This window comes from Myxocyprinus asiaticus, chromosome 50 (genome assembly GCF_019703515.2).
Source record: "Myxocyprinus asiaticus isolate MX2 ecotype Aquarium Trade chromosome 50, UBuf_Myxa_2, whole genome shotgun sequence".
Classification (NCBI taxonomy): domain Eukaryota; kingdom Metazoa; phylum Chordata; class Actinopteri; order Cypriniformes; family Catostomidae; genus Myxocyprinus; species Myxocyprinus asiaticus.
Genome location: NC_059393.1, coordinates 8,812,838 through 8,837,674, shown reverse-complemented (window position 1 = coordinate 8,837,674; position 24,837 = coordinate 8,812,838). Strand labels below are relative to the sequence as shown.

Here is a 24,837-nt window from a genome sequence, read left to right as displayed (position 1 = left end):
ACGCATCTTTCAGATCAATCGACGCAAACTAATCGTGCGGGTGGACGTGCGATAAGATCCTTTTCTGAGTAATCATTTTGAATGGTTTGAATTCAAATGTCTCAGATCTAGGATTGGCCGAAGACCGCCGTCTTTCTTTGGGACAAGAAAATAACAGCTGTAAAACCCTTTTTGGGTTTGACAATTTGGAACAATCTCTATCGCGTTTTTCATGAAGAGATTGTGTATTTCTACTCGTAACACTGCCGTGTCTTCGGATGAAACCGTGGATGACAGAGCGCCATTGAAACGGGGTGGCCGGCATGCAAATTGGATCATACACCCATGTTCGATCGTTTTTAGCACCCAATCTGAAATACCCATAAGGGTTCGCCACACACCCGCATTACGGGACAGAGGGCAATTTGGTTTGTTCATTGTGTGATATAATGCGCCGCTCGCCAGTGGGAAGTGGTTGTGCACAATGAGTGGGCTTTGAAGAGCAAAAGAGCTGTTTATTGAGAATGTGTGAGCGTCTCGTACATGTGCAGCAAGTGCTGTATTCTATTTTGAATTTATTGCATTTTTTTATTGCATTCATACAAATGTGAGACACAGAAACAACATTTTGAACAATACTGTGAACAGCAATATTCCTTTCCCGACAACCAACAGTGGGGAGATGGGGAAAAGTGTTGTGTCTCCAATCGAGCCTTTTTGGAGCAGACAGCAAACTCTGCATTCAGCTTCAAAGGGCTGTGCCCATCAGGAGTGCTTTTGCTGCACGGTGGGTTTGTTCCGCCAACACGAGGCAAGCATGGCCTCATCGGTGGCTCGGCGGCAGCAGGTGGCAGCACTGAGGCAGTGGGCATGGGGCTTTTGGCTGGGTGCTGGCTCGAAACAGAGCAGGAGCGAGCCAGCTGTGAAACGTTACTCCGTTTTGGCATAAAATGTCTCATGGCCTGTGATTGTTGCTGAGTCATGACGTAATGCTCTGTAAACTTATCCACAGAGCCGCCAAAAAGGCTGGCTGGAGACACTTGAGAATCCAACAGAGTGGCTTTTTCCTTGTCACGCATGTCCGTGAGGGTCAGCCAGATGTGATGATCCAGAACTACCAGGTTGCCCATTGACTTGACAATGGCCTGCGCAGTGACTTTGAATGTCTATGGATTGTATCCTTGCTCGTCAATTTGCTTGAGAAGCTTGGCTTGAAAGACCTGGAGCATCCCATCGCGTGGAGTGCTGAACAAGCTTGGTCCGCTGCTGAGTATGCTCTTCCAGCCAGTGCGGACGTCAGTCGACAGGGCTTGGAAGGATGAATGGGCCATGATTTCCATGCCCTGCTACTCGCTGGGCAGAGGTGTGCTGCTACCGCATCCTCCACAGGGGGTAGTTGGGCATAACCGTTTTCTTCCCTGTGATCCACATTAGAAAGTATGTAATCGCTGCACGGGCGAGCTGAACAGGATGCTGAAGCGGCCCATTCATCAGCGAAGCGCCAGTCGGCGAGGTGGAGTGATGTTCTCCGGAGCATGCAGGGGAGAAGAGAGTCTTCTCGTTGCGATGAAGATTCCGCCCACTGACTCGTGTAGTCAACGGCAAAGCAGTAGAGGGCTTCTAGACGAGAGATGAATCGCTGTCTTGAAGGAAGAAAATTCTGAGAAATTGTGTTTGTGCACCTGCTTTTATAGCGGACAGCTTCACGCCTAAAAGGGAGGGGCTCAAACACCATAGCCAATATTAGAATATCGGCATTATTTTAGAGAGGTTTCAACTAGGTCGTGTGGAAGGACAACTCCCCATATGTGTTAGCACACAATGTCAAGTGTACTGCGTCATAAGGGAACTACGGTTTATTCAAAGGGTCATATTATGCGTTGTTACGTTAACTTCGACAGCAGTAATATATATATATATATATATATATATACACACACTGTACAGTATATGTATGTATAATGTGCTTTTATTCAATTCAAGTGTGCTTACAAGGGAACAGTAATGGCAAAATCTTTTTTTTATTCTTCTATTTATCACAATAGAACAGCGATAATTGTAACTGTGCAAGTGGTTCAAATTAAATGAACTGTTCTTAATGTTCTACTTAGCAGATTTGTAGTCCACTAAGGAATTCTGTTTGTACTAAGTTTAAAACATATCTCTTAATTTCCTCCAAAGAATATGATCTTATGATTTATTGGGAGCAATTGGAGTGTTCTGTATTTGTTCTGTTTTAAGTAGTTTGTACCGTAAAGGGTCTTCTGAATCATCTGTGTCATATTGGTCTCGTAGAGTTCTGGCAAGGAAGAAGATCACACCCGACGCCACGAGGAGGAACCCAGCCACTGAAGCAATGGCAATGCCAACCACCAGAGGTTCAGACACATACTCCTCACAGTGTTCACCACGATACCACCAGTTCTCACCAACACGACACCTAAAAACACCACACCACAGTGTTGACCAATCACAAAAGCAGGACTTATATTATGGCCTTCAATTTGCACATTACTTTCACATAATTATCGCAAAATTAATGCAGTTATGAGGTACTGATTTGTGTTCACATCTTCTTAGAACTTGTAATTACAAGTTGTAAACTTGGAATTCTATGAACGCTCAAACTTGACATTCATGATGTCATGTAAAAAGAACCAATATGGCAGCATACTTAACAGTTAAATGTAGTGAACGCATATTTCCGTTTAAGGTGCCATTTTATTATGCCATTGTTCCCTGGAGAACTTTCTTTGTTCTTAAACATTTAGCAAGAACATATAGAGGTGAATTAATTAATTAATGTACAGATAATATTTTTTATATCAACAGAACTTGTTTTGGCATTATGAGTATTGTCACAGAAACATACAGTACTTCCGAGGTCCGAGGACGTGAACAGATCCGAGTAGAATCTCCAAACTTCCATCTCGTAATTACGGTAATTCCGACACAACATGAACACAGCATAAATTACAGCCCTATTGTAAACATTTTTAACAGATACTGTGCCCTAAACGGTTCCTGCATTTGTTTCTTGACAGATATTTAATGCACACACCTGCAGATCGCTCCTTTGCCAGGTATGATGTCACATTTCCCATCGTTTTGGCAAAAGTCTTCCTGTATGTCACAGATGCTCTGGCATGGCAAACCATCAACGCTAAAATAGCCAGCGTTACAAACACACTCTGCCTCGCCTGACCACCGATTCACCAAACATTTTGAGAATTCATTACATGCTTGGAACTTGCATGGATCAGCTTTTTCACCTACAGACACCGTAAGAAGGAAGACAATTCAATCGTAAATACACATATACACTTTATATATCATTATAAGAATGGTGATCAATTATAAATCAACCTGCTTGTAGGAATAGCACAAATGACAATGAGATTCAGCGCTATTTATCTAATCTAGGATTAGGGTGGAATAAGCTGAGGTTAAAAGTTCAACTGGTTGTTTGAGCTATTTGATAACATGTTTACATTTGCTACAATTGTTGTATGAGCAACTGTAAAAAGTTACAATGCATTACAAATGCGGCATCAAAACGAAGTTAATTTTCTGATTTGAATGCTAGAGTGAATCAACATTTGGATGCTAGAGTAGTTGTGTAGTGACAAAGTAGCTCAGACAGAATTTACAGCTTATAAAGAACACATGAACACACATATACAGGGACACAAACAAACAAAATGACTTATTTCCCTGACACATGGAGTGCAGCACGTTTCACTAGAATTACTTGCTAATAATCTGGCTGCTGCATGGAATCATTCATCTATCAACCATTCAATCTAGGCTTCACGTTTTCCAAAACTAGACTAGAACAAACCTAAAATCATGTTAATTTCAAGATTCTACAGAAGAAAATGTGGGTTGTAGAAAACTTGCTAGGCTGTATAGCACAATGGTAAGCTGTTGTGGGTGCTTGCCAGGGCATTGCTATTTGGTTGCTAAAGTGTTCAGATAGTTTTTAGTGCATTACTGTGTGGTTGCAAGGGTGTTTTGGGTGGTTGCTAGGGTGTTGCATACTGGTCCAAGTTAAAAGACCCCATCACCAAGTCTATGATATTTTAGTTCCCGGATATGGCTCAAGTCCCTCCCCATTATGGGGTTTTGTTTTTTGCCCATTTTGGCTCAAGAACTTTGGACATGTTGAATTAAGATTTGTCCAATAGCCTTTTAGTACTGCTATCAGTTGTAGAAACGTGTCTTGCCAATATAGTCTGACCCTTGTAACATGTATGAGTCACAGACTCCCAGCGTAGCACACAAAACAATTAGATTAAAAAGAGAAACAAAGCTACTGTAACTCATAATCTTGGGCTCAAAATATGACAAATTAAACATTGGCAGTGCACAAACTGGTAATTTATAGTAGTATTACATTCCACTCAAGGCTGGAGTTTATCATTTTAGAACTTAAAAAATGACTGCATCTGCAAATATGCATAATATAACTGCAGGCAATCTGTCCTTTAGAGAATCAAATAATGTTTAGTGAATAATGTTGGAAACAGTCAATGCCAAAACCTTGCTCATCATGCTCATGCAATCGTCTTTCCTGACCTGTATATGCTTTTATATGTTTTGTACATTTGTGCATCTGCTATGTATTACCTGATTCAACATCCAATGAATACTTGTCTATTGCAAGATTCATAGTCTGGTATGCGGTATTACAGAAGTCCTCAAGGATAAGGTACACTGTAGTTGTCACACCATGGGGAACTGGTTTTCCAAACTTCATCCTGCTGTTAACAACAATGCTGCCATTCCTGAAGTTCAAGATCTCTAAATTTTGGAAATTGCTGAGGTTGGACTGTAGATATGGCACAAGCTAGATTGAAAAGTAAAATTAAACCATATTCCAGTTAGCAAAGGTACAGAGCTCATTCCTCACACATACTATCTAGTTACATTAAAGCAAGTCAAGAAGGTGAAAGAAGATTCTAAGTCCATCAATTATCTCATTAGTAAGTGCTCATAGGAACAGCAATGCTAATGGAGTTAACGGATATCATGCAAGTCTTTAACAAACCCTCCCAACATTCTACAAACCACAACAAACATTGACAAATCTCAGCTTGTGTTTTACTGTTTGTACATTTAGAATATGCTTAACTCAGTCACACTCGTATTTCTATCTGAACAGCAATTGGTTGTGCATTGTTTTTTTGCTGGAGTGTTTCATCTGGTTTGCTGGCTCCTTAAGGTCATTACTGCCTAACAGCATGTGTAAAGACAGTGGCCATTAATAACTTATGACCTTCTCCCAGATGATTTGCTTTCCATAAAGTAGTGCAAGGTAATTTCCTTATCACATTTAATTCCTGGCTTATTCCTGTGGTTAGTTTTAAGCACCCAAATATAGGATCACCAAATAAGTGAGACAAACATATCTTACCAGCTCAAGAAATCGTTGTTCAAGAGCCTTGTATTCTGTAGAGCTTTTGTTGAAAAGATCCTCTGAAAACATCATGTTGGTAACCCTGAGACTGAAAAACACTATTAGTGCCCTGCCAGGACTGGCTGGCAAGGCAATGCTGGCCATGTCAGTTCCTAGAGCGAACCCACTACCTTCATCTTCCTTGTGGCTTGGCCCATCAAATGGGAAGATGTCAAATGAAAGATCAATTTCTGTTACATTAGGGTTGACTGTAATAGGAACTTTCACAGTAGTTCTTTCAGATTTCACTGGTTCCATAGGTAAAATTACACCTGTAATGTCAGGGCTTGACTCTACTGTGTCTCTTTGTACTGAATCCTTTGAAGTATCTCCTTCATCATGAATCAGATCAGTGGGTCTGAAAGTTGGTTTATAAAACTGTGGTACTTTGGTGGAACCAAGGTTTAATTCTAAAGTTTCTGAAATATTTGGAATGACAGATGTTGTGGCACGAAATATTGTAGTTGAGTCCCAATCGTCAACCTTCTCTGACAAAATAGGCTCCTCCACAAAGGTGAGGCGAGTTACAAAATCAGTATGTACAGCATCAGTTTGAGTCTCTGGAGTCATCTCTTCAAGAGTGGAAAAAGTAGAAGTCTGGGCAGGTATAGTTTCTGAATGAAATATTGTAGTTGAGTCCCAATCGTCAACCTTCTCTGTCAAAATAGGCTCCTCCACAAAGGTGAGGCGACTTTCAACATCAGTGAGCACAACATCAGTTGGAGTCATCTTTTCAGGAGTCGAATAAGTAGATGATTGGGTAGGCAGAGGTTCTGAATGAAAAATGTTAGTTGAGTCCCCATCATCAACCTTCTCTGACAAAAAAGGCTCCTCCACAAAGGTGAAGCGGGTTACAACATCAGCATGCACAGCATCAGTTGGAGTCTCTGTAGTTGTCTTTTCAGAATTTGAATGAGTAGATGAGTGGGTAGGCAGAGGTACTGAATGAAATATTGTAGTTGAGTCCCCATCCTCAACCTTCTCTGACAAAATAGGCTCCCCCACAATAGTGAAGCGAGTTGCAACATCAGTGTGCACAGCATCAGTTGGAGCCTCTGGAGTCATCTCTTCAAGAGTGGAAAGAGTAGTAGTCTGGGCAGGTATAGTTTCTGAATGAAATATTGTAGTTGAGTACACATTGTCAACCTTCTCTGTCAAAATAGGCTCCTCCACAAAGGTGAGGCGACTTTCAACATCAGTGAGCACAGCATCAGTTGGAGTCATCTTTTCAGGAATCGAATAAGTAGATGATTGGGTAGACAGAGGTTCTGAATGAAATATTTTAGTTGAGTCCCCATCTTCAACCTTATCTGGCAAAACAGGCTCCCCCAAAAAGGTGAAGGGAGTTGCAACATCAGTGTACACAGCATCTCTTGGCGCCTCTGGAGTCATCTCCTCAAGAGCGGAAAGAGTATAAGACTGGGTATGTAGAGTTTCTGAATGAAATATTGTAGTTGAGTCCCCATCATCAACCTTCTCTGACAAAAAAGGCTCCTCCACAAAGGTGAAGCGGGTTACAACATCAGCATGCACAGTATCAGTTGGAGTCTCTGTAGCTGTCTTTTCAGAATTTGAATGAGTAGATGAGTGGGTAGGCAGAGGTACTGAATGAAATATTGTAGTTGAGTCCCCATCCTCAACCTTCTCTGACAAAATAGGCTCCCCCACAATAGTGAAGCGAGTTGCAACATCAGTGTGCACAGCATCAGTTGGAGCCTCTGGAGTCATCTCTTCAAGAGTGGAAAGAGTAGAAGTCTGGGCAGGTATAGTTTCTGAATGAAACATTGTAGTTAAGTATCCACTGTCAACCTTCTCTGGCAAAATTGGCTCCTCCACAAAGGTGAGGCGACTTTCAACATCAGTGAGCAAAGCATCAGTTGGAGTCTTTGGAGTCGTCTTTTCAGGAGTCAAATAAGTAGGCAGAGGTTCTGAATGAGAAATTTTAGTTAAGTACCCATCTTCAACCTTATCTGGCAAAACAGGCTCCCCCAAAAAGGTGAAGGGAGTTGCAACATCAGTGTACACAGCATCTGTTGGAGTCTCTGAAGTCATCTCCAAAAGAATGGAATGAGAAGATGATTGGGTTGACAGAGGTTCTGTGGTTGGATCTAGTATAGACTCATCTTTATCTAGAGATGAGTGTGATATACGAGTGAACGGAGACTCCTTCTCAGGAGAGAAGGAAGTTGAATGATCTAAACTTGGTCTCTCTGTGACTATTGTTGGCTTTGCTGTTGTTGCAACCATGATCTCATCCTCAACTAAATCATCTTCCGAGAGTTCAGTTGCTGGGTTTTCTGTAGGAACAAGCTTGATGTCCCCTAACTCATCATCTAGAATTTGTACTTCTTTATTTGAACCTTCCACCTCTGGCCATAAGACTGCCGGTAACTCTGTCTTACCTTCATTTACAGGTTTCTCATCAACTTCTGAAGTAGAATGACCTTCCGTAGATATGGTATCAATGTCTAGAGTCACAGGCAGCTGTGTAAGTGAAGGAATATCATTTGATTTTATTGTTGTTGAGGTCACTGTCACAACTGTTGTACCAATATCTTCTTGATGCTTTATGTTGCCTTTTGAAGAAGTATACTCTTCTGTTACCTCTGTGGCTACTGCTGTGCTTGCTGGGATCATAGTGGGAGTAACAAGCCATTCTGTGAAGTCCTCATCAGCAGGTGTACTCTTAGTAGTATCAGGACTTGGTGATCCATCCAGATTTGGAGTTTCTGCTGCTGTGTAGACATGTAGCAAGGGTCGGTTGGTCAATTGTGTACCCAGAGTGGTAGATTCATCTGGAAAATAATCATATTGTTCAGGGGCTACTTGTGTCTGCATAGAGAGCTCGACAGTCAATGTCTCCATTGTCCAGAACACTGGGGCTTGGTCAGTCGTTGTATAGTGAGGATGGGTACGAATGTCTTGTGTCACAAGAACCCTGTCCAAAAATGACTCATCAGGGGTCAAATCTTGGTGAGGAGGCTCAAGCTGTTCCTCTATATGTTCCTGATCCTCCTTAGGTTGATTTAGATCTTTAGCATCTTCATCCAAGTCTTCATGTAGTGTTCCAGACACCCAAGGCCATATGTCTGGGATAAGGCCATCCCCAGAGAAACCTGAGCCTGAACCAAGGTCTATCAAATCATGCTCAGGAGTCACCTCCACACCAGGAGATTCCACAGGAGGAACTGGAGTCTCGTCTGTCTTGAGTATTGATTTTGTAGGTAAGGCATCTTCAGTTACTGTGACTGTGTTAGGACTGGTGGTAGTTGCAGTCTGCAGGAATCCCTCTTCTACAAGAAAACCATCATCTGAAACAAGAACAAAAGATTTAGAACCATGTTACTGTCTTTACAGCAAAATATTTTACAGGAGATAAGACTCACTTTCTGAACCAGGAGTAGGTGCATTGGTTGATGTCTCAAATTTAGAGGTAAGATCAATTTCCAGGTTCTTCAGAGATGTTTCTGCTGGAGACAGAGTGGAACTTTCCTCAAATACGATTACATCATTTGCGCTTGTGCCCTCACTCTGTCCATCGATCCAGGGGTCAAAAGAGTGAACAGGGTCAAAGAAGTCTTCTTTTGTGATGAAGATGTCATTGCTGGATAATTCCTGCTGAAGAATATCTGGTGGTTTCTCTGAGGCAAGAACATTACCCTAGGGTTTAATGATTGAAGGACAAGGTTAGTTACACTCACTGTTTAATTAAAGAGTAAAGCAAATATACTGTATACAATATTTTATTCTACAGGTCATTAGCATAACATATTTTAGATGTTGCAATCTTCTGCCAGTATACAAATTGCTGACATAAAGATGAGCCCAAAGCCATTTTTCTTAATGTATTTATACTGAAGAAAGATGTAAACATTATACAGCATTGCTGTATTGGCCAACATGTTCAATATGTGGCTACCCTTATCTAGCTTACTGTGTAAAAATGTCCAATAAGTTGTTTACTACATATATCCTTACATTATAAGTAAGGTTGTCAGGCAGTCAAATTATAGAAATGAGTGTCAAGTTAATCTCTGCTCTGTAATTCCTGTAGAGAAAATGCTGGCAGAGCTACATGGAACTCACAACCCTACACATTCTTCATGTCTTTTAGTGGGTGTTGGCTTATATGTGTCCACTTAATGTATGTGGTTAATGAATGTGCATATGTGTCAGCTGTTAAAATGAGGTATTACACCATTTTAGTTAATATTGTTTGACTTAAAAAAAAAGGACACAAACACATGTCTAGAGTCAAAACAGTTCACTCATGGTCTAAATTTAACAATTTGTTTCCCCTAAACTTCTTACTGAATTGCAGTGGAAATATATCTCCTGTTTTCCAGAGACTTGACAGTGGAAAAACTGCATAGGCATACTGTAAAAAGCACACCTCTGTATTTCACACTATCCCGAGGGCCTAGTCCTACAGGAGATGGGTATCTGGATGATACAAATTGATCAGACCATATGACCAGAGAACACCTTTTAGCTGTATCAGCAATTAGCTTGTGGCAACACTTCATGTGGCTTATATTATCTTTAAAGAATAGTTCACCAAAAAATTATAAAAAAGTCATTGTTTACTCAACATGGAAGACATTAGGATGAACTTTTTTTGGGGGGGGGGGGGGGGTGTTGTTGATGAATTAAATTTTCATTTAAAGGTAATATATTAAAAATGAGAGCAACACAGAATATCAGAATATATTTCTGTGTAAATCATTCGGAAAATCATACTCGCTTAAATTGTGTTATTCAATTTAACAATTTACACAAGAATGCTTTTACAAATAATTTACACAAAAATTAGTTCTGCCTGTGTTTAAGGCCCATTGACCACTTAATACAGGACAAAAGGACCAAATAACCAATAACCCCTCAGAACTAGTTTACTCTACTACACACTCATCTCCAAGCCATGATTCCAATGTTGCATCCTCCACATTAACAGCCGATAAGCAAAACTCTATTTGCCAAAAGAATAGCAATAAAAATTGGTCTTAAACAGGTTGAAGCTGATAGAATTGACTTCAGATGTGTAACTATTAGTAACTAACATGTGTCTTTGCAGGCAGGCATTCTATTACCTGAGGGAAAGAACACATGTTCTCAGATTCAAACTTGGACATAGTGCCCCAACTAAAACAAGACAATAAATCTAGTTAATAAGGGTTATGCAAAAAGTGCCAGTTTTGTCAAATATAAGGGGAAAACCCGAAGGAGTAAATGATTCTTGCCATGTTTGGTGTTCAAATGTGCCTTTCTAATAAAACTATGAGTGTGAAGAAATAAATATATAATATAGGCCTCTGCAATAAATATGTCACTCTGAGATTGAAAATATTTCATAGTGAGTGAGCTAAACAATTTTCCTAAAATAGCATGCTTACTTATGTCTAGAGAATACCTAAGCAGGAACACAGACTTGAATAGTTTTACAGACTCGCCATATTATCCCTTAGCTGTGCTATAATCTGTTTTAATGACATGCCCTGAAAACCCATTTTATGTGCAGGATAATCTTCCTTGTCGTGTAGCAACAAAAACCTACATATGATTGCCATTAGAATGACACATTTTTCATTGAACAGCATTTCCAAGCTTTTTCTTTAGAGGGATTCACATTCACACTTGAAAGTGGTTGCACTGTATCGAGGTGAAAAGAACCCATGAAATTTTAAACTGTAGCTCTGCATTAGGATGCTGGAATGGATTGTCATGTTTACCCATTTACTAGGTGGTCCTGCTAATGACCATTGACTCACCATCATGTCATTGGAGTCAAGTGGTCTGCTGGTTGGTTTGGAAGGTGGCAATGTCTCCACTAGGAAGGCAAAACAGAGACAAATAATCCAAATTATATTTAAAAGGACTCAAGCTCAATTTATACCCATACTAGCATTTCTTCAAGAGAGATTGGCTCTGAGAGCCGCAAGATTAGGCTGCCAAAACCAAAGATAAGATGCAAAAAGGGCCCTTATTCTGCTAAAACCCACATATGGCCAAGTAATGTACCATTGTAAAATTGCACCATTGTCAACATACTACATTTCAGGTTCATTTAGCTGCAGAATGCGATTAACCACTATGACAGAATACAAACATTAACCCGACTGTTTAGACTGTTAAGACCATTCAGTTGGAACATTGAACACTCTGAGAATTGGGGTTCTTGATTAAAGGAATAGTTCACCCAAAAATATTTACAGTACATACCGTCATGTCATTCAAACCTGTATGACTTTCTTTCTTTATGTGAAACACAAAAGGAAACATTTAAATTAATAGTCTTTTAAATACAATGGCAGTTGATAGGGACTCACTTTATGGTTCAAAAAAGGAAATATAAGATTATAAAAGTAGTTTAAGCGACTTGTGCATCATATTCTAAGTGTTCTGACACCATATTAAATGAAAGTTATTTTACAGTGTAAACCTTGACGTCCATTGCACATTCACGTGTGCATAAAAGAAGCTTGTTCACACTAGTTGTTTTTATCGCTAAACAATGCAAATTCTCGCATTGAGACTTGAGCCACAGTAAATGAGCTCTCGTGAACATGCAATTGATGTCAATATTTTCACATATAAATGACTTATATTTCGGGTTGTTTGTCATCAAAACTCAGCATATGCTTGGAAATTTGGCGCATGAAGCACATGGTCTACTTTTATGATACTTTTGCATTCTTTTTTAAGCTTTAAAGTGAGTCCCAATCAACTGTCATTGTATTGAAAATACAGACCAAAATATTCATTAGAATGTTTCCTTTCATATTCTGCATTAGAAAGAAAGTTATACAGGTTTGGAGCGACAATGAGGATGAGTAAATATGAATACGAAATTTCATTTTTGGGTGGACTAAAAATGTTATGGATCCACAGCATGCCTCTATCTCATGGAGGACATCTTACCATTTTCCAATTGCAAAGAATCAGGGTCCACATCCAGAGTGGTGTTTCCAATGAAATTTTCCTTGTGAAGGGCTTCAGTGATGTAGTTTCGGAAGTCTGTGATGGTGTAGACCACAGTGGGTAGCTCATCAGGATCTGTGATGGAGTTCTCAACCATATTGGAATGCAGGTTTATGTAATCCATGGTCTCATTACTTATTCCTGTGCCATCACCCTCAAGAACAACAGCGTAGTGCACCACCACTGCCAGTCCTCTGAAGAATGAAAAGAAAACATATCATATCAAAGCAGTGGCTCCTTGCAGTCAATAAACTGTCATAACATGTTCCATCACTGGGTTCACTGGCTGTATCTGGCCTCACTGTTATGCATTTAATGATTGCAGCATTTACAAATAAATGAACAGTTTCACTTACTATGAACTGAAGGAGTGGAGTTTGGTGGCGATATGGTGGAGTTCACTAATAATGTTGTTTTGTCTGTTTGACATATTTAATTATAGTCCTACTCTGTTCACTCAAGTCTATGGTCAAACTAGCACCCAAATGCCACAAAACCTTCAGCAGCCAAGTTCTTGGAGACAGGGGAAAATAAAAACAAATTGGGAGAGAGGAGAGCTGACCTAGATTTATTCGCCTCATATTTTTCTACGAGGGTTAGAAAACCTGGTGAGTTTATGACCAAGTCAATTTTCTCTTCTAATCTCTGTCAGGTTTCAATTCCCTAGAATACCAGAAACTGCTTGCATGCTAATAAGCTTTATATGGCTTTAAGAGAGAACAGCTCTGAATTCAGGTGATTTAGGGGCCTCATGGAGCTCACAATATGCAGTTTTCAATTGTTTGGTTTAGCTGAGGCATTGCTAATATTGATAAACTACAGTGAAATTTCATCTTAATGGTACTTGAGAGCAGATCCAATTTAATGTTTAATCCCATTGTGTTCACCAACTGGGTATGCATTTATCACAGCTACTTATACCACAATTGGCAATTGGCAATTAAAGACAAATGAATCCTTTGAGAAACACATATACAATACACCTACATGTGGTGTGAATATGACCATCTCTTCAAACGCTTGATTTTGCAAGGTTACCAAGAATTTAGCCCATAACCCCACCAAGAAAACACTCCGAAGATGATTTCAGAGCAATGCTCTATAAAACGGTTCATATGGTGGGTGGAAAATTCAGGCATATGAAATTCTTATTAGGTGTTTTGGAGGAGATATGGGTCATGCGGCTGAGTGATATGGCAGGATGGGAGATGGATTTATCAGGCCAGGGTGTAACATCACACTTAACATTATTTAACTTACATTTATAACTGTTTTCTCCATTTTGAGATGTGAATTATGAACTGTGATTTATAAATGCAATTTATTTCTTTTGAACCACAGTATGAATTTGAATGAAAGTTAAAACAGGTTACTCACCCTTCAATGTCCTTCTGTGGCCTGGGATAGCAACAACATTATGTTAAGAAATTAAACCTACTTTATACCCATACTTAAAAATGTTTTCATATGTATGCAGAATTTCATCAAGCTAATTACTGTTAAAAATTCCTACCTGAATTCAAGGACAAACATTTTCTTAAAACCAGGAAGCCTTTCAAAAACCTCTTCAATCTTTAAGAAAAGAAAGGGATGCTATGAAAATACAAATACGCACACATATATACCGTATATATCCTGATATTATCCTGAGATTATAGTTTTCATAATCTTACAGAGATTGTTTCATTCCCTGCACACATTTGTCTCTTATACAGTGGTGGGCAAAAATATTGGCACCCTTGGTAGATATGAGCAAAGAAGGCTGTGAAAAAATAATCTGCATTGTTTATCCTTATCCATTGTTTTAACAATCACAAAAATCGAACTTTTAGTTAATGTAAAACACCTGGCAAGGGATATGTGACTATTCCTCTGAATTTGAAGAATCTGAAGAGATTCTGTATGGACGAAAGGTCTCAGATCCCTTGCAAGGTGTTCTCCAACGTCATTAGGCATTATAAGAGAAGACTCAGAACTGGTATCTTGGCAAAGGAGGTTGCAAAAAGTATTGAATAAAAGGGTGCCAATAATTATGGCCAACATGTTTTGGAGAAAAATATTTATTTAATAATGAGATATTTCCCCGCTTTCAATTGTTTTACTGTAATTAAAGGTTTGATTTTTGTGAATTTTCTAAATGAAAGATCAAAAGGATAAAAAAAAATTCACAGCCTTCTTTGCTTATATTTACCAAAGGTGCCAATATTTTTGCCCACCACTGTATGCAAATGATAAGTATGTTCAGTATACCTCTTCTTACCTTCTCAATGAACTGCTCAGATAGATGTTGATAGTAATAACTTTCTGGATCTCTTAGAGCATCATCATAACTCTCTCCTTTCAGCTTAATGCTGAGCTCAACAATATGGTCTCCCACAGGACGACTCGGTCTGGCCAGGATATCATCAATTTCATTGCCAATCTACACACGAGAAAGTTTTATATTCCATATTCACATCTAAGATCAAGAGAAGCTCACAATTATTGAGTTGATGTAAATTATGCCTGAATTGGAAGTGCTCACCATGTTGTTTTCTCCTAAAATGTCATTGGAAATGTCCTGTAGTGAGGTTTGTGATGTGGTTGAGAAAGTCTTTTGAATGCTGGTTGTCAAGTCATTCGGTTTAATCGTGATGTCCTCCACTTTGAAGGCTGGAGTTGGGGTCTTATCCTCTGCGAATTCAGGTAGCACCACAGGTAAATCAGATATCACGTAAGGGGCTTCAGATATTCTCTTAGGTGTCTCTGAAATGTTCTGAGATAAAAGCTCTGTTATGATCACAGGCACCTCAGAACTGACCTCAGGTGTCTGAGACATGACTTCACTAGACTTAAGTATAACTTCAGGTGCTTCAGATATGGCATCAGCTGTTTCTGTAGTAACCTCAGATGTCTCTGATATGACTCCAGGTGTTTCAGGTATGGCATCACCTCTGGTCTCAGGTACTTCTACTGTGACTTTATGTACAATTTTCTCCACAACTTTATGTGTTTCCTCAGAAATCTCAGATGACTCTGTAATTTCATGCATGTCCTCATCTTTGGCAGCAGTCTTTATATGTTTTACCACCTCAGTAACAGTAGGGTCTGACAATGTGTCTTCAAAAACTTCAGTTGTCTCCTCAGCACCTTCACCAGTTTCTTCTTTAAGTACACCTTTCACATCTCTGGTTACAAACTCTACAATGTCAGTTTCAGGTGTACCATCCTGAAAATAATTTTCAGTTGTGACTTCAGGGGTGATTGCAGTGGTGGCCTCAGGTGTGATCATAGGTTCTGGTGAATTCTCTTTAACCAAAACACCTGCTGTACCTTCTTCAGGTGTTTCCTCCAAGATGGCAGCATCAGTTACACCCACTGATTTAACAGTAGTATCACTTGAGTCTCCTCCGACATCTTCAGATTTGCTTTCGTGAACTTTGTCTGTGTCAATGTCTTCAAGTGTGACCCTAGTAACTTCTGTTGCACCTGTCACCATCTCACCAGGTTTGTATTTTACAGTGATGGTCACATCCTCAACTATAGGTGTGCCTCTCTCTGTAAATAGATTTTCAGAAGGAGTCTCTTCATCTTGGAAAATATCAGCAGTGCCTTCCTTCTTTGTAGCTTCAGTAGTTTCCTCTGTAATTTTGGGTGTCACCTCAGCAAATTCAGGGGATTCAGTCATAATATCCTCTTCCTTACCTAAATACTCCTCCTCAACATTAGGCTCATGTGTTTCCATCCACACTTTATATGCACTCTCTGTCACAGTACCTGGTGATTCTGCACCTGTTGTTTCATCTTCTTTAGTGTGAGGTACCTCTTCCTCCTCGAAATTGTCAAGTAACGTTACAATTGCAATATCTTCAGGTTTGCCCTGCATTGATACAGTAGTGGTCTCCTCAAACAGGTCTTCAATAGTTTTAGCATCTTTTGCAACCCCAGGTAATGTATCTGCAGGGGTAGTGGGTGACAGCATTTTAGGCACAGCTGTCACAAATGCGATTTTGGCAACATCCTCATCTGTCAGAGCTTTTGGCAACCCTTCTGTGGTGGCATCAGATGAAACCTCTGTATGTTCTGTGCGGGTTGTCTTTACAGGCTCCTCTGTTGAGATATTCTTGACATCTACTTGAGATATTTCTAAAGGATTACCAACTGGAGTCCTATCAGTGACCATTAATGTAGCCTCTAAGACAATATTAACTTCTGCATCTGCTGTTGTAACATATTTTCCCACCTCAAGTTCGGTTTCTGAAATAAGGTCTTCTATGAATTCACTGGTGCTTACCGTAGGAGTAATTGTACTAATGCCTGGTGAGTCTTCAAAGGTTGTGGGAGGATCAGGCTCATATTTTTCAGAGGTGGGATCTATTGGAGTCTCATCAGTGCCCACCAATTTAGCCTCTGAGACAACATGAACTTCTACACGTTGAATGGTCACATCTGCTGTCTTAACAGGACTTTCAGTAGCGTCCTGTTCCAACCCCAGTTCAGTTTCAGAATTAAGCTCTTCAGTGGATTCACTGGTGACCACTGCAGGAGTATTAGTACTTATCCCTCTTAAGTCCTCAAAGGTTGTGGGAAGATTAGGCTCATTTTTTTCTGAAGTAGAGTCTGGGGTTCCATCAGTGGTCATTAATGTAGACTCAGAGATGGTGCCAGCCTCTACATGTTGAATGGTAACATCTGCGGTTTTAACCAGGCCTTCATTAGAATCCTGTCCCTCTTCCAGTTCAGTTTCTGAAATAAGGTCTTCAGTTGATTCTCTGGTAACAACAGTAGGTATAGTTGTACTTATTCCCGGTGACTTCTCAAAGGTTTTGGGAATATCCAGCTCAAATTGTCCTGAACTATAATCTTCTGGAGTTCTTTCAGTGGTCATTAATGTAGGTTTTGAGACAACATTAACCTCTACATTTTGCATGGTAGCATCTGCTGTCTTAACAGGACCTTCAGTAGCATCCAGTCCAACCTTCTGTTCAGTTTCTGAACTATGTTTTTCAGTGGCCTCTCTTGTGAATTCTGTAGGAGTTTTAGTGCTTATCCTTGGTGAGTCTGTGGTAAGATCAGGCTTTGGGGTGACTCCAGGCAGGATTTCAAGCTCTGAAGCCATAGTGGTAATTGGGATTAGGTCTGCAAAGATCTGCGGTGTGATATCCTGTGATTCTGTTACTGCCTCAGGAAGCAGAATACTGACTGGGTGGGGAAAGAGTGGAATATAGTAAGAGAGTGATTGAAAGAGAAAGACAGAGATGATGTGAAAGAAAAGAGAACTCGTGTCATAACAGGATGTTTGCATCAAATTAGAATCGTGCATGTTACTCTACTGTTAATTCCATCCACCATGCACTTAATTCCTCACCAGCCTTCCTAGCCTTTTTTCAGACTAAGCTGATGGTCAAACATTTAGTTACACTTGACTAAATGGCAGCGCATTGTCTGAAGATCCTGGCACCTTTACTTCATTAGCAGCCATTGAGTAACTAAAATGTATTAACGCCTACTCTGAGACCACTGTACTGCCTGCACCAGGGAGAAGTAGGCCTTTGTCGATGTGACTGCATAGTCTGATGCAGAGTGTAAAAATACAGATGAATCGGAACATGGCTTAAATAAACAGCCCCCAAAAACCAGTCAGTGGAAATAAGACATTCTGCTAATGCAGTACTCTGTTTACAAATACTACCAAATAAGTAGTTAGAGGCAATGGGGACACAGCTCCATTGTTTAAAAGGAGTTTATAATTGTAGATCACAGTGTCGAGAACTATACTGACCTAGATGTGTTTTGGCCACATTTGCTTGTGTTGGCGAAGTAGTCGTCGTCTGATGTCTGTGAGAATGAAGACAATCATAAATGTTTTCGATGGTTTTACAAAATTTTAACTTCTTGTTGGCAAAATAATTCCATTTTTCTCAACTGCTCAGGAAAATAACTGAACTGGAAGGACTGCTATGTGTCTAAAGCTAGCTGAAAATGAACTAGCTTTAGCAGGAACTAAAGGCAACATACAGTATGGTCAACATTTTCACACTCTTAAGTCAGGGAGCTGTATCCAGCTTTGGGTACTGTAGTTCTGACTGCAAAGTACCAGTGTGTGTTCACACTTAGCTACTTTAGCTGCTTGGCTAAACATGGGAAAGTATTTGTGTTTCAGATCTTTGAACTATATGTTAATTTACAACTCAAAACTGAGCTCCACACTGGATTTTTGCATGTGAGTTTATCAAACTACAGCCAAATGATGTTATGAATTCTATGGTTCAGGATATTTAGGCTGCAGAGCAGTACTACAAGTATGTAGCATTGTGTTGCTTTATGCCCATTAGCAGCCCATGGGGTGAAGATTCTTACCTGCACTCAGGTTGTCTTGGGCTGGTGGGTGCACTAAGACAAATATAGGTGTTATATGATCATACTTTTACTTTAGGAAAAGTTGGATGTAGTAAAGTGGGTTCCTGTTTGTGTATTTACACATTATTGTAAGAAAGATAACAAAGACTGATACAGACAAAGACAGTGAGCCAAAATATTTTTATGATTATTTTTTAAAATATATGCCATAATCTCTATGTGACAGAGTGCACAGTAGTGTAACATTTTTACGTACAAATATTACCCTTACAAAAATGACTGTGGTGATAACTGGTGCACTAATGGTATCAGATGGTTCTGAATGTTACTGAATTATTACTATATTCATGTACTATTATTTGGTATTTGATTGGTATTTACATGATGCAGCAAGATAAATGTGTAAGCAGCCCGTTACAATGTGAAATCACCAGAGAAGCAGTTCTCACCTTGTTGTTGTCACTGAATCCACCCCTAACCTCTGAAAACAACATACAATTTATTTCACTTACATTTTTATTTGTAAAAGTTCTCAGTACCTTAAGACTTTCAAATTACATGATAATTATTTTCCATAAATGAGAATATTACATAAATGAGAATATTTCCCTACTCACACTTGTAACCAGAGCAAGGTGCTCAGCTGATTGGCTAAAGCTCCTGCCGATGTCGAACACGCTGACACTACCATTTTGGCATTTTCTCATCCAGTTCGTGGTACTCGTCTTTTTCCGGTAAACGATCCCAGAAGATCTTAAAGGCCTCCCACACTGTTTCCTGGCACACTGGGACACACATACAAATGAAAACATATACAGAAAGGCACCAGCAGTCTGGACCTTTTCAACTATATTAAAATTAAAATGTGTCAATTTTGACATAATCTGATTAATTGATGTCCACTTCATTGTAGTAAACATTATTTCAATAGTTTGAACTCCTGCTGTTTAAGATCAATATTTTCTGAAGGTTAAATACCACTTTAGGTTAAATTGACCATTTACTAAAAGAAAAAAAAAGACTGTATTTTTAGAGTTTCAGGCCTGTTTTGTACCCTATTTGTGTTAGGAATAGCAGTCTTTTTGAGCGCCAACATCTGGTATAAAATCAGGTCAGCAGCCAGCAGTTTTCACAACATTGAAAAATACTGTCAAACAAGCTTTGCGATGACATTGTGTACCTGCCCTGTTCCACACAGAGGTGAGGATAATCTACTGAAACACCAGCAATGAACCATGCTCTAGTGGAAATTGGCATTTCTTATAATGGACACCCCTTTCATTTTAAAAAAAGAAGAGAGAAATAACGAAAGTAATAACTAACATAATGGAAACATTTATTTTCCTTATGCACACACGTCACTTGTTCCAGACAAATTTAGTTTTCTTTCATTTCTCAGTTTGTGAACCAAAATTGCTTTTTTGGTATGTGCCGCATACTTTCTCAATGTACCCTGCAAGTGGAAAATTAAATGTGCAGATGGGAGATGTTAACCCTTGCTTAATTTTTGCGGCTGCATTCGGAATGTTCTACATTTGCCTGCCATACCTACTCGGCATGACAACTACCAGAACTATAGTGCATAGAAGGGCAGAGTTCACCTATTTTCCAGGCAGAGCAAAGGATCTGATCACTGCAGAAGTGATGCAGGAGCAATGGGGACTTCAGGAGGCAACTAAAATGTTTATTTTAAATTAGAAAAATACAAAAAAGATGCATTTCACTAGTGGTCTGACGTTTGGACCCCACTGTCCATGCAAATAACACCAGATCAGTGTCCTGTAATAGGGTGTCGTGGCCAAATTTAATCAACATTCCCTTGACTCATTGAATAACCTTTACTGTATATAAAATAGCAACACTTACTGTAGTTCTTGAGTGGTGTTTAGATTAGCTAGGGTCATCTGGGTCTTACAGGGAGACCAGACATTATAACCAGCGGTGGTCCCCAGTAGGATTTAATACTTTAATTATGGCACAGACAAAAATGTTATCTTTAGAAAGAGCATGATGTGGACAAATCTGAGTATTTGTGCATGATTATATATGAGAGAGACTAAGAGACACTGCTTCTGGAGTTTTGAAGTCATGTTTGAATTACTGTATACAGTATGTTGTTATTTGGAAGCTGATGAAATTGGTCATCATGGCTTGGATTATTATTACTGATGTAAGGTAGAGCTGTACGGGCACATTTTTCAAGCAACTCAGACATAGTGAGCTATAAGAGCATCCATCTATAATATTGATCAGTGTTTCCCAAACTCTTTTAGTATTATGTACTCCCATAGCCCCACTGGTAAAGCTCAAAGGTCAGGGTCAGGGTAAGGGTTGGGGGTTTATCAACACTAAACCTAAAATCTTTTAACACATTATCCTGGTGATATCATTTTGTATTTTCATTAACATTATTAAAATGGGCATTATTACATTGATTAAACTAAAACCAATTGATACGCTGGGTGAAAAACACTCACAGAGTAGCACATATATTCAGCCACAATTCTGTTTTCTTTCTTTAAATTGGAACTGAAAAAAATCATGATTAATCACAATTAGTTGTCGTTTTAAATTATTATAAGTTTAATCTGTAATTTCTGTTTTATAAGTTTTACAAAGCAATCGAAAGTCAAGTACCCCCAGGAACCTACTTAAGTACCCCTGGTTGGGAATACTGATCTACTGTATACTATAGACAACTTTTAAGAAGTCATTTACAACCTATATTAATAATGATCATTTCTGGCGATTACGCCAGAATCAAATGCAGGAAAAAACACACTGAATAAAAGTTAACCGTTTGGTTCTTACCTCGCAGGTGAAAGTAGTTCCGATGATTCTGTATTGCCTGTTGCACGGTTTCATGAGAGCAAAGTTTAACTCCATTGGGGAACAGGAGGTCCCTTTTTCGTCGGGATAGAGCAGATTTCCCTTGATTTCCAGACCCATATCCCAAAGTCTTCCTGCTAATTGAGACCACTGAGTGATTCAAAACGTCATATCCATCCAAAAATTTTGTATATCCATTTGCTAAATAATCCTCATGGCTTCCGCCAGTTGCATCTGGTGAAGAACAAAGAGATGATCATTATAACAATATTGCAAGAATAACAAAACTGTTCAAGGCCTTGATGTTACAGTAGATACATACCTGTATCTTGGTGAAAGTGTCCTGTCAAAAGCAGTACAACCAAAGCTCGCCATATGCATTTCAATGGAAGATCATGCATTATAATTCCTTATTCTTTCAAATCTTTTAGAAAGCTTTGGCAATTATTCATGCATCCCTCCTTGCACAGCCCCAAAACCTGTTCTATAGTTTTGTTAATTAGTCTGCATTGTCAGGATTACCTTTTCTGGCTGCGGAGGGATGCAATCACGTAGCTTTGAGCTGACGTCTCACCATGCAGCTTAGCAGATGGCTCTTTGGAAGATTTTTCTTGCTCCCTAATCCTATTTGTTAAGTCTTCTGAGGAAGCTTGTCGAGAAGTCAGTGATACACCTTTATTGCCCACCTGTAGGATCCGTCTGGATGCTGAGATGTCCAGATAATGAGGTAGACAATGGATGTCGATGCATAATTTCCAGTCTGATCCTTTGACAAGTTCAATTAAAAGAAAGGCATCCTTGTATTCAGTGTTGAGTATAAAGGGATTTCAATCCAAACAGGGTTGCAATGATTGCACTAGCACAATTATTGATTTACTGGACAAATTACCATGATGCTCCAAAGAGAGATTCTTGTTGTATTTTCTTACTTTTAGAGTATGTATTGATTTTAATGAAGAAATTATTTCTCGACTATTGATCAAGGATGTGTTTTAGGTATGCAGGTGTATAGTATGAATATATTCCTGGGCATACTACATCCACCAAGTTGGGATTGTCCTTTGGCCTATAACATACTAACAACCACGAAAGTAATATACTTTGTTAAACAAGTACAATTTAAGCACAAGAACAACTTATTAATACAGTAGCACTTACACTTGAAAAAAGCCTACTGTTATAGTAGCCTATTCATACAGAGGATCCTTTTCTTTTTTCATACTGTTTTTGCACACTACATAGTAGGGAAGTATGGATATTATGGGGCATAACTGTTTGGCATCTAGGGTTATCCCTCTTTCTACTGAATGGGTTCATACAATTTGCCACATGCAATGGCCATCCAGCTTAAGTGACTTCATCTTTGTTGGGTTTTAGATGCATTCCACCATGGCTGGCATAGTGATAAACTTGGCAAAAGCATGGCCCAAACAATACCGGGTGTTTGTTAAGGTGTCAGTGGCTTGTTGGTGGTTGCTGGAGGATATACCACAGCTGTTAATATTGTATATAGAGTTAAATGTACTCTAATTTGTAGTTTTTAACTATGTTGTTAATTGGAAACGGTTTGTCAAGACACATTTTGAATGCTTGCTTGACAAAGCCTTGTCTGAAAGTAACAGTTAAGAGGTTAGTTTAAAGCCAGTAGTTTAATAGTTTAATTCAGGGCTGTCAGTGAGGGACAGCCGGGAATGTTATCCCAGGCTCTGTGATGAAGGTGACTTACTAAGTTCCTCCATGGTATAGCTTACACATTATGCCCAGGGGAGAGGGCGCCCACCCAGAAAAATTTTGTCCCAGGCCCAGTGACTTTTAGTGGTTGGCCTGGTCTTATGTAATTTGTTTACTTGGGGCTCTTTAAAGATTTAGTAAAGAGTCAACAGTTAGAAAAGAAGAGAGAGTGGGTTCATAGCATGATTTCTACCAACGTGGAAAGGATTTGCTGAGAATATCTCTTTAGGCACGCCAGTGTGAAGACTGCCAGGTGGTCTGGACAGTGAGCTGACGGACTTGGGGCTCAAATCCGTTTTGTTTGATGGGAAAGGGTATTTGATGGGGGCCAGACAGGGGGTTTGCTGGGTGGATTGAGGATAACAGATGTGAAAGGCCAAATCCTGCGTGATATCTGAAGCTTTGCATTTTTCTCTCTTGCTCTCTTTCTTTCACTCACTTCTTCTTTCATGCTTTCACTCATCTAACAGCAAAACATCCAAAGTGTCCCTATTTATCATATTAAGCAGGTTTTAAAATATTATGGCTTTCAATTTAAAAAAAAAAAAATTATAATAAAAAAAAAAAAAATCATCGAAAAATTATTATTATTATGGGAGGACAAATTATGCTGGAAAGCTGAGGAGTATTTCTTGGAATAGACTTTTTGTAGTCACCTTATCGCAACTACTTACTTCAACAGGAAGTTGTGTAAGTGTTTACGTAGCTTTGGCTTTGGGCATCAGTTTGTTTCTGGAATTAAAGAACTAATAGAAAGTGATGGGAAAGGTTGGACCAGGTCATAATGGGCAGAATTCCAACACCTCGACCTATCTATTGAATTCAGGCAGGAGAAAGAACCGATTCACTCTTCCTATTTATAAAGCAAACCTTGATCTCTGCACTTGAACTGCACACATTGAGCTTTAAGAGTCAGAGTTAGTGGCAGACAGTGACTGTGACATTACAAGCAGGTTTAATTGACAACATTAAATATATATTTATTGGATATAATGGTGAGCAGTTGAATGGTCACCCTGCAATGGTCTGGGCGACTTTCCAGAGAGTCAGTTAAGGCATTAATCTACCAAACAGTTGGCTTCACAACCAATTCCAATCACATTTACTTAGCAAACATGATTTAGCAGAAAGCCACTTACAGATCTTCTTAAAGGGATAGTTCACCCCAAATATTTGGATTGAGATGTTTTGTAGTATGTCCTGGTTGCACTTTTCCATAAAATATGAGTGAATGGGGATAGAGGTTGTTAAGGCCTGACCGTGAACTTAATGTAGACCATAACTTGATGTGAATGAGATTTGAGAATTACAGCAGAGGGGTATCAAGTAAGTTAATCTTACTGCAATATAAAACTAAAGTGACTGTATATCAATCTCAATCAATTGCATATATTATTACATCATCATTTTAATTTAAACATAGTTGAACCAATCAAACTTTCTTCTTTTTAATCATACACCTAAGGCCTGATTTACAAGCTGAGCTTTAACTCATCCACTCTTCAGTGGCCTAGGTATCAAGG

The 24,837-nt window shown here is 39.2% G+C and overlaps 1 protein-coding gene across 1 annotated transcript in view; it reads right to left on the bottom strand.

The window, feature by feature from the left end:
- LOC127438875 (uncharacterized) overlaps positions 1 to 23,765 on the bottom strand; it is a 33,696-nt gene extending 9,931 nt beyond the window's left edge. Inside the window, 18 exon segments of the mRNA XM_051694791.1 lie at positions 2,231 to 2,419; positions 3,041 to 3,251; positions 4,609 to 4,828; positions 5,396 to 8,748; positions 8,824 to 9,097; positions 11,206 to 11,264; positions 12,356 to 12,609; positions 13,793 to 13,813; positions 13,929 to 13,987; positions 14,676 to 14,837; positions 14,940 to 17,596; positions 18,755 to 18,787; positions 19,374 to 19,467; positions 19,469 to 19,539; positions 21,566 to 21,817; positions 22,158 to 22,289; positions 23,508 to 23,658; positions 23,754 to 23,765. Of these exon segments, the coding sequence (XP_051550751.1) occupies positions 2,231 to 2,419; positions 3,041 to 3,251; positions 4,609 to 4,828; positions 5,396 to 8,748; positions 8,824 to 9,097; positions 11,206 to 11,264; positions 12,356 to 12,609; positions 13,793 to 13,813; positions 13,929 to 13,987; positions 14,676 to 14,837; positions 14,940 to 17,596; positions 18,755 to 18,787; positions 19,374 to 19,467; positions 19,469 to 19,539; positions 21,566 to 21,817; positions 22,158 to 22,289; positions 23,508 to 23,658; positions 23,754 to 23,765 (8,204 nt within the window).
- Positions 23,766 to 24,837: the final 1,072 nt, after the last annotated feature.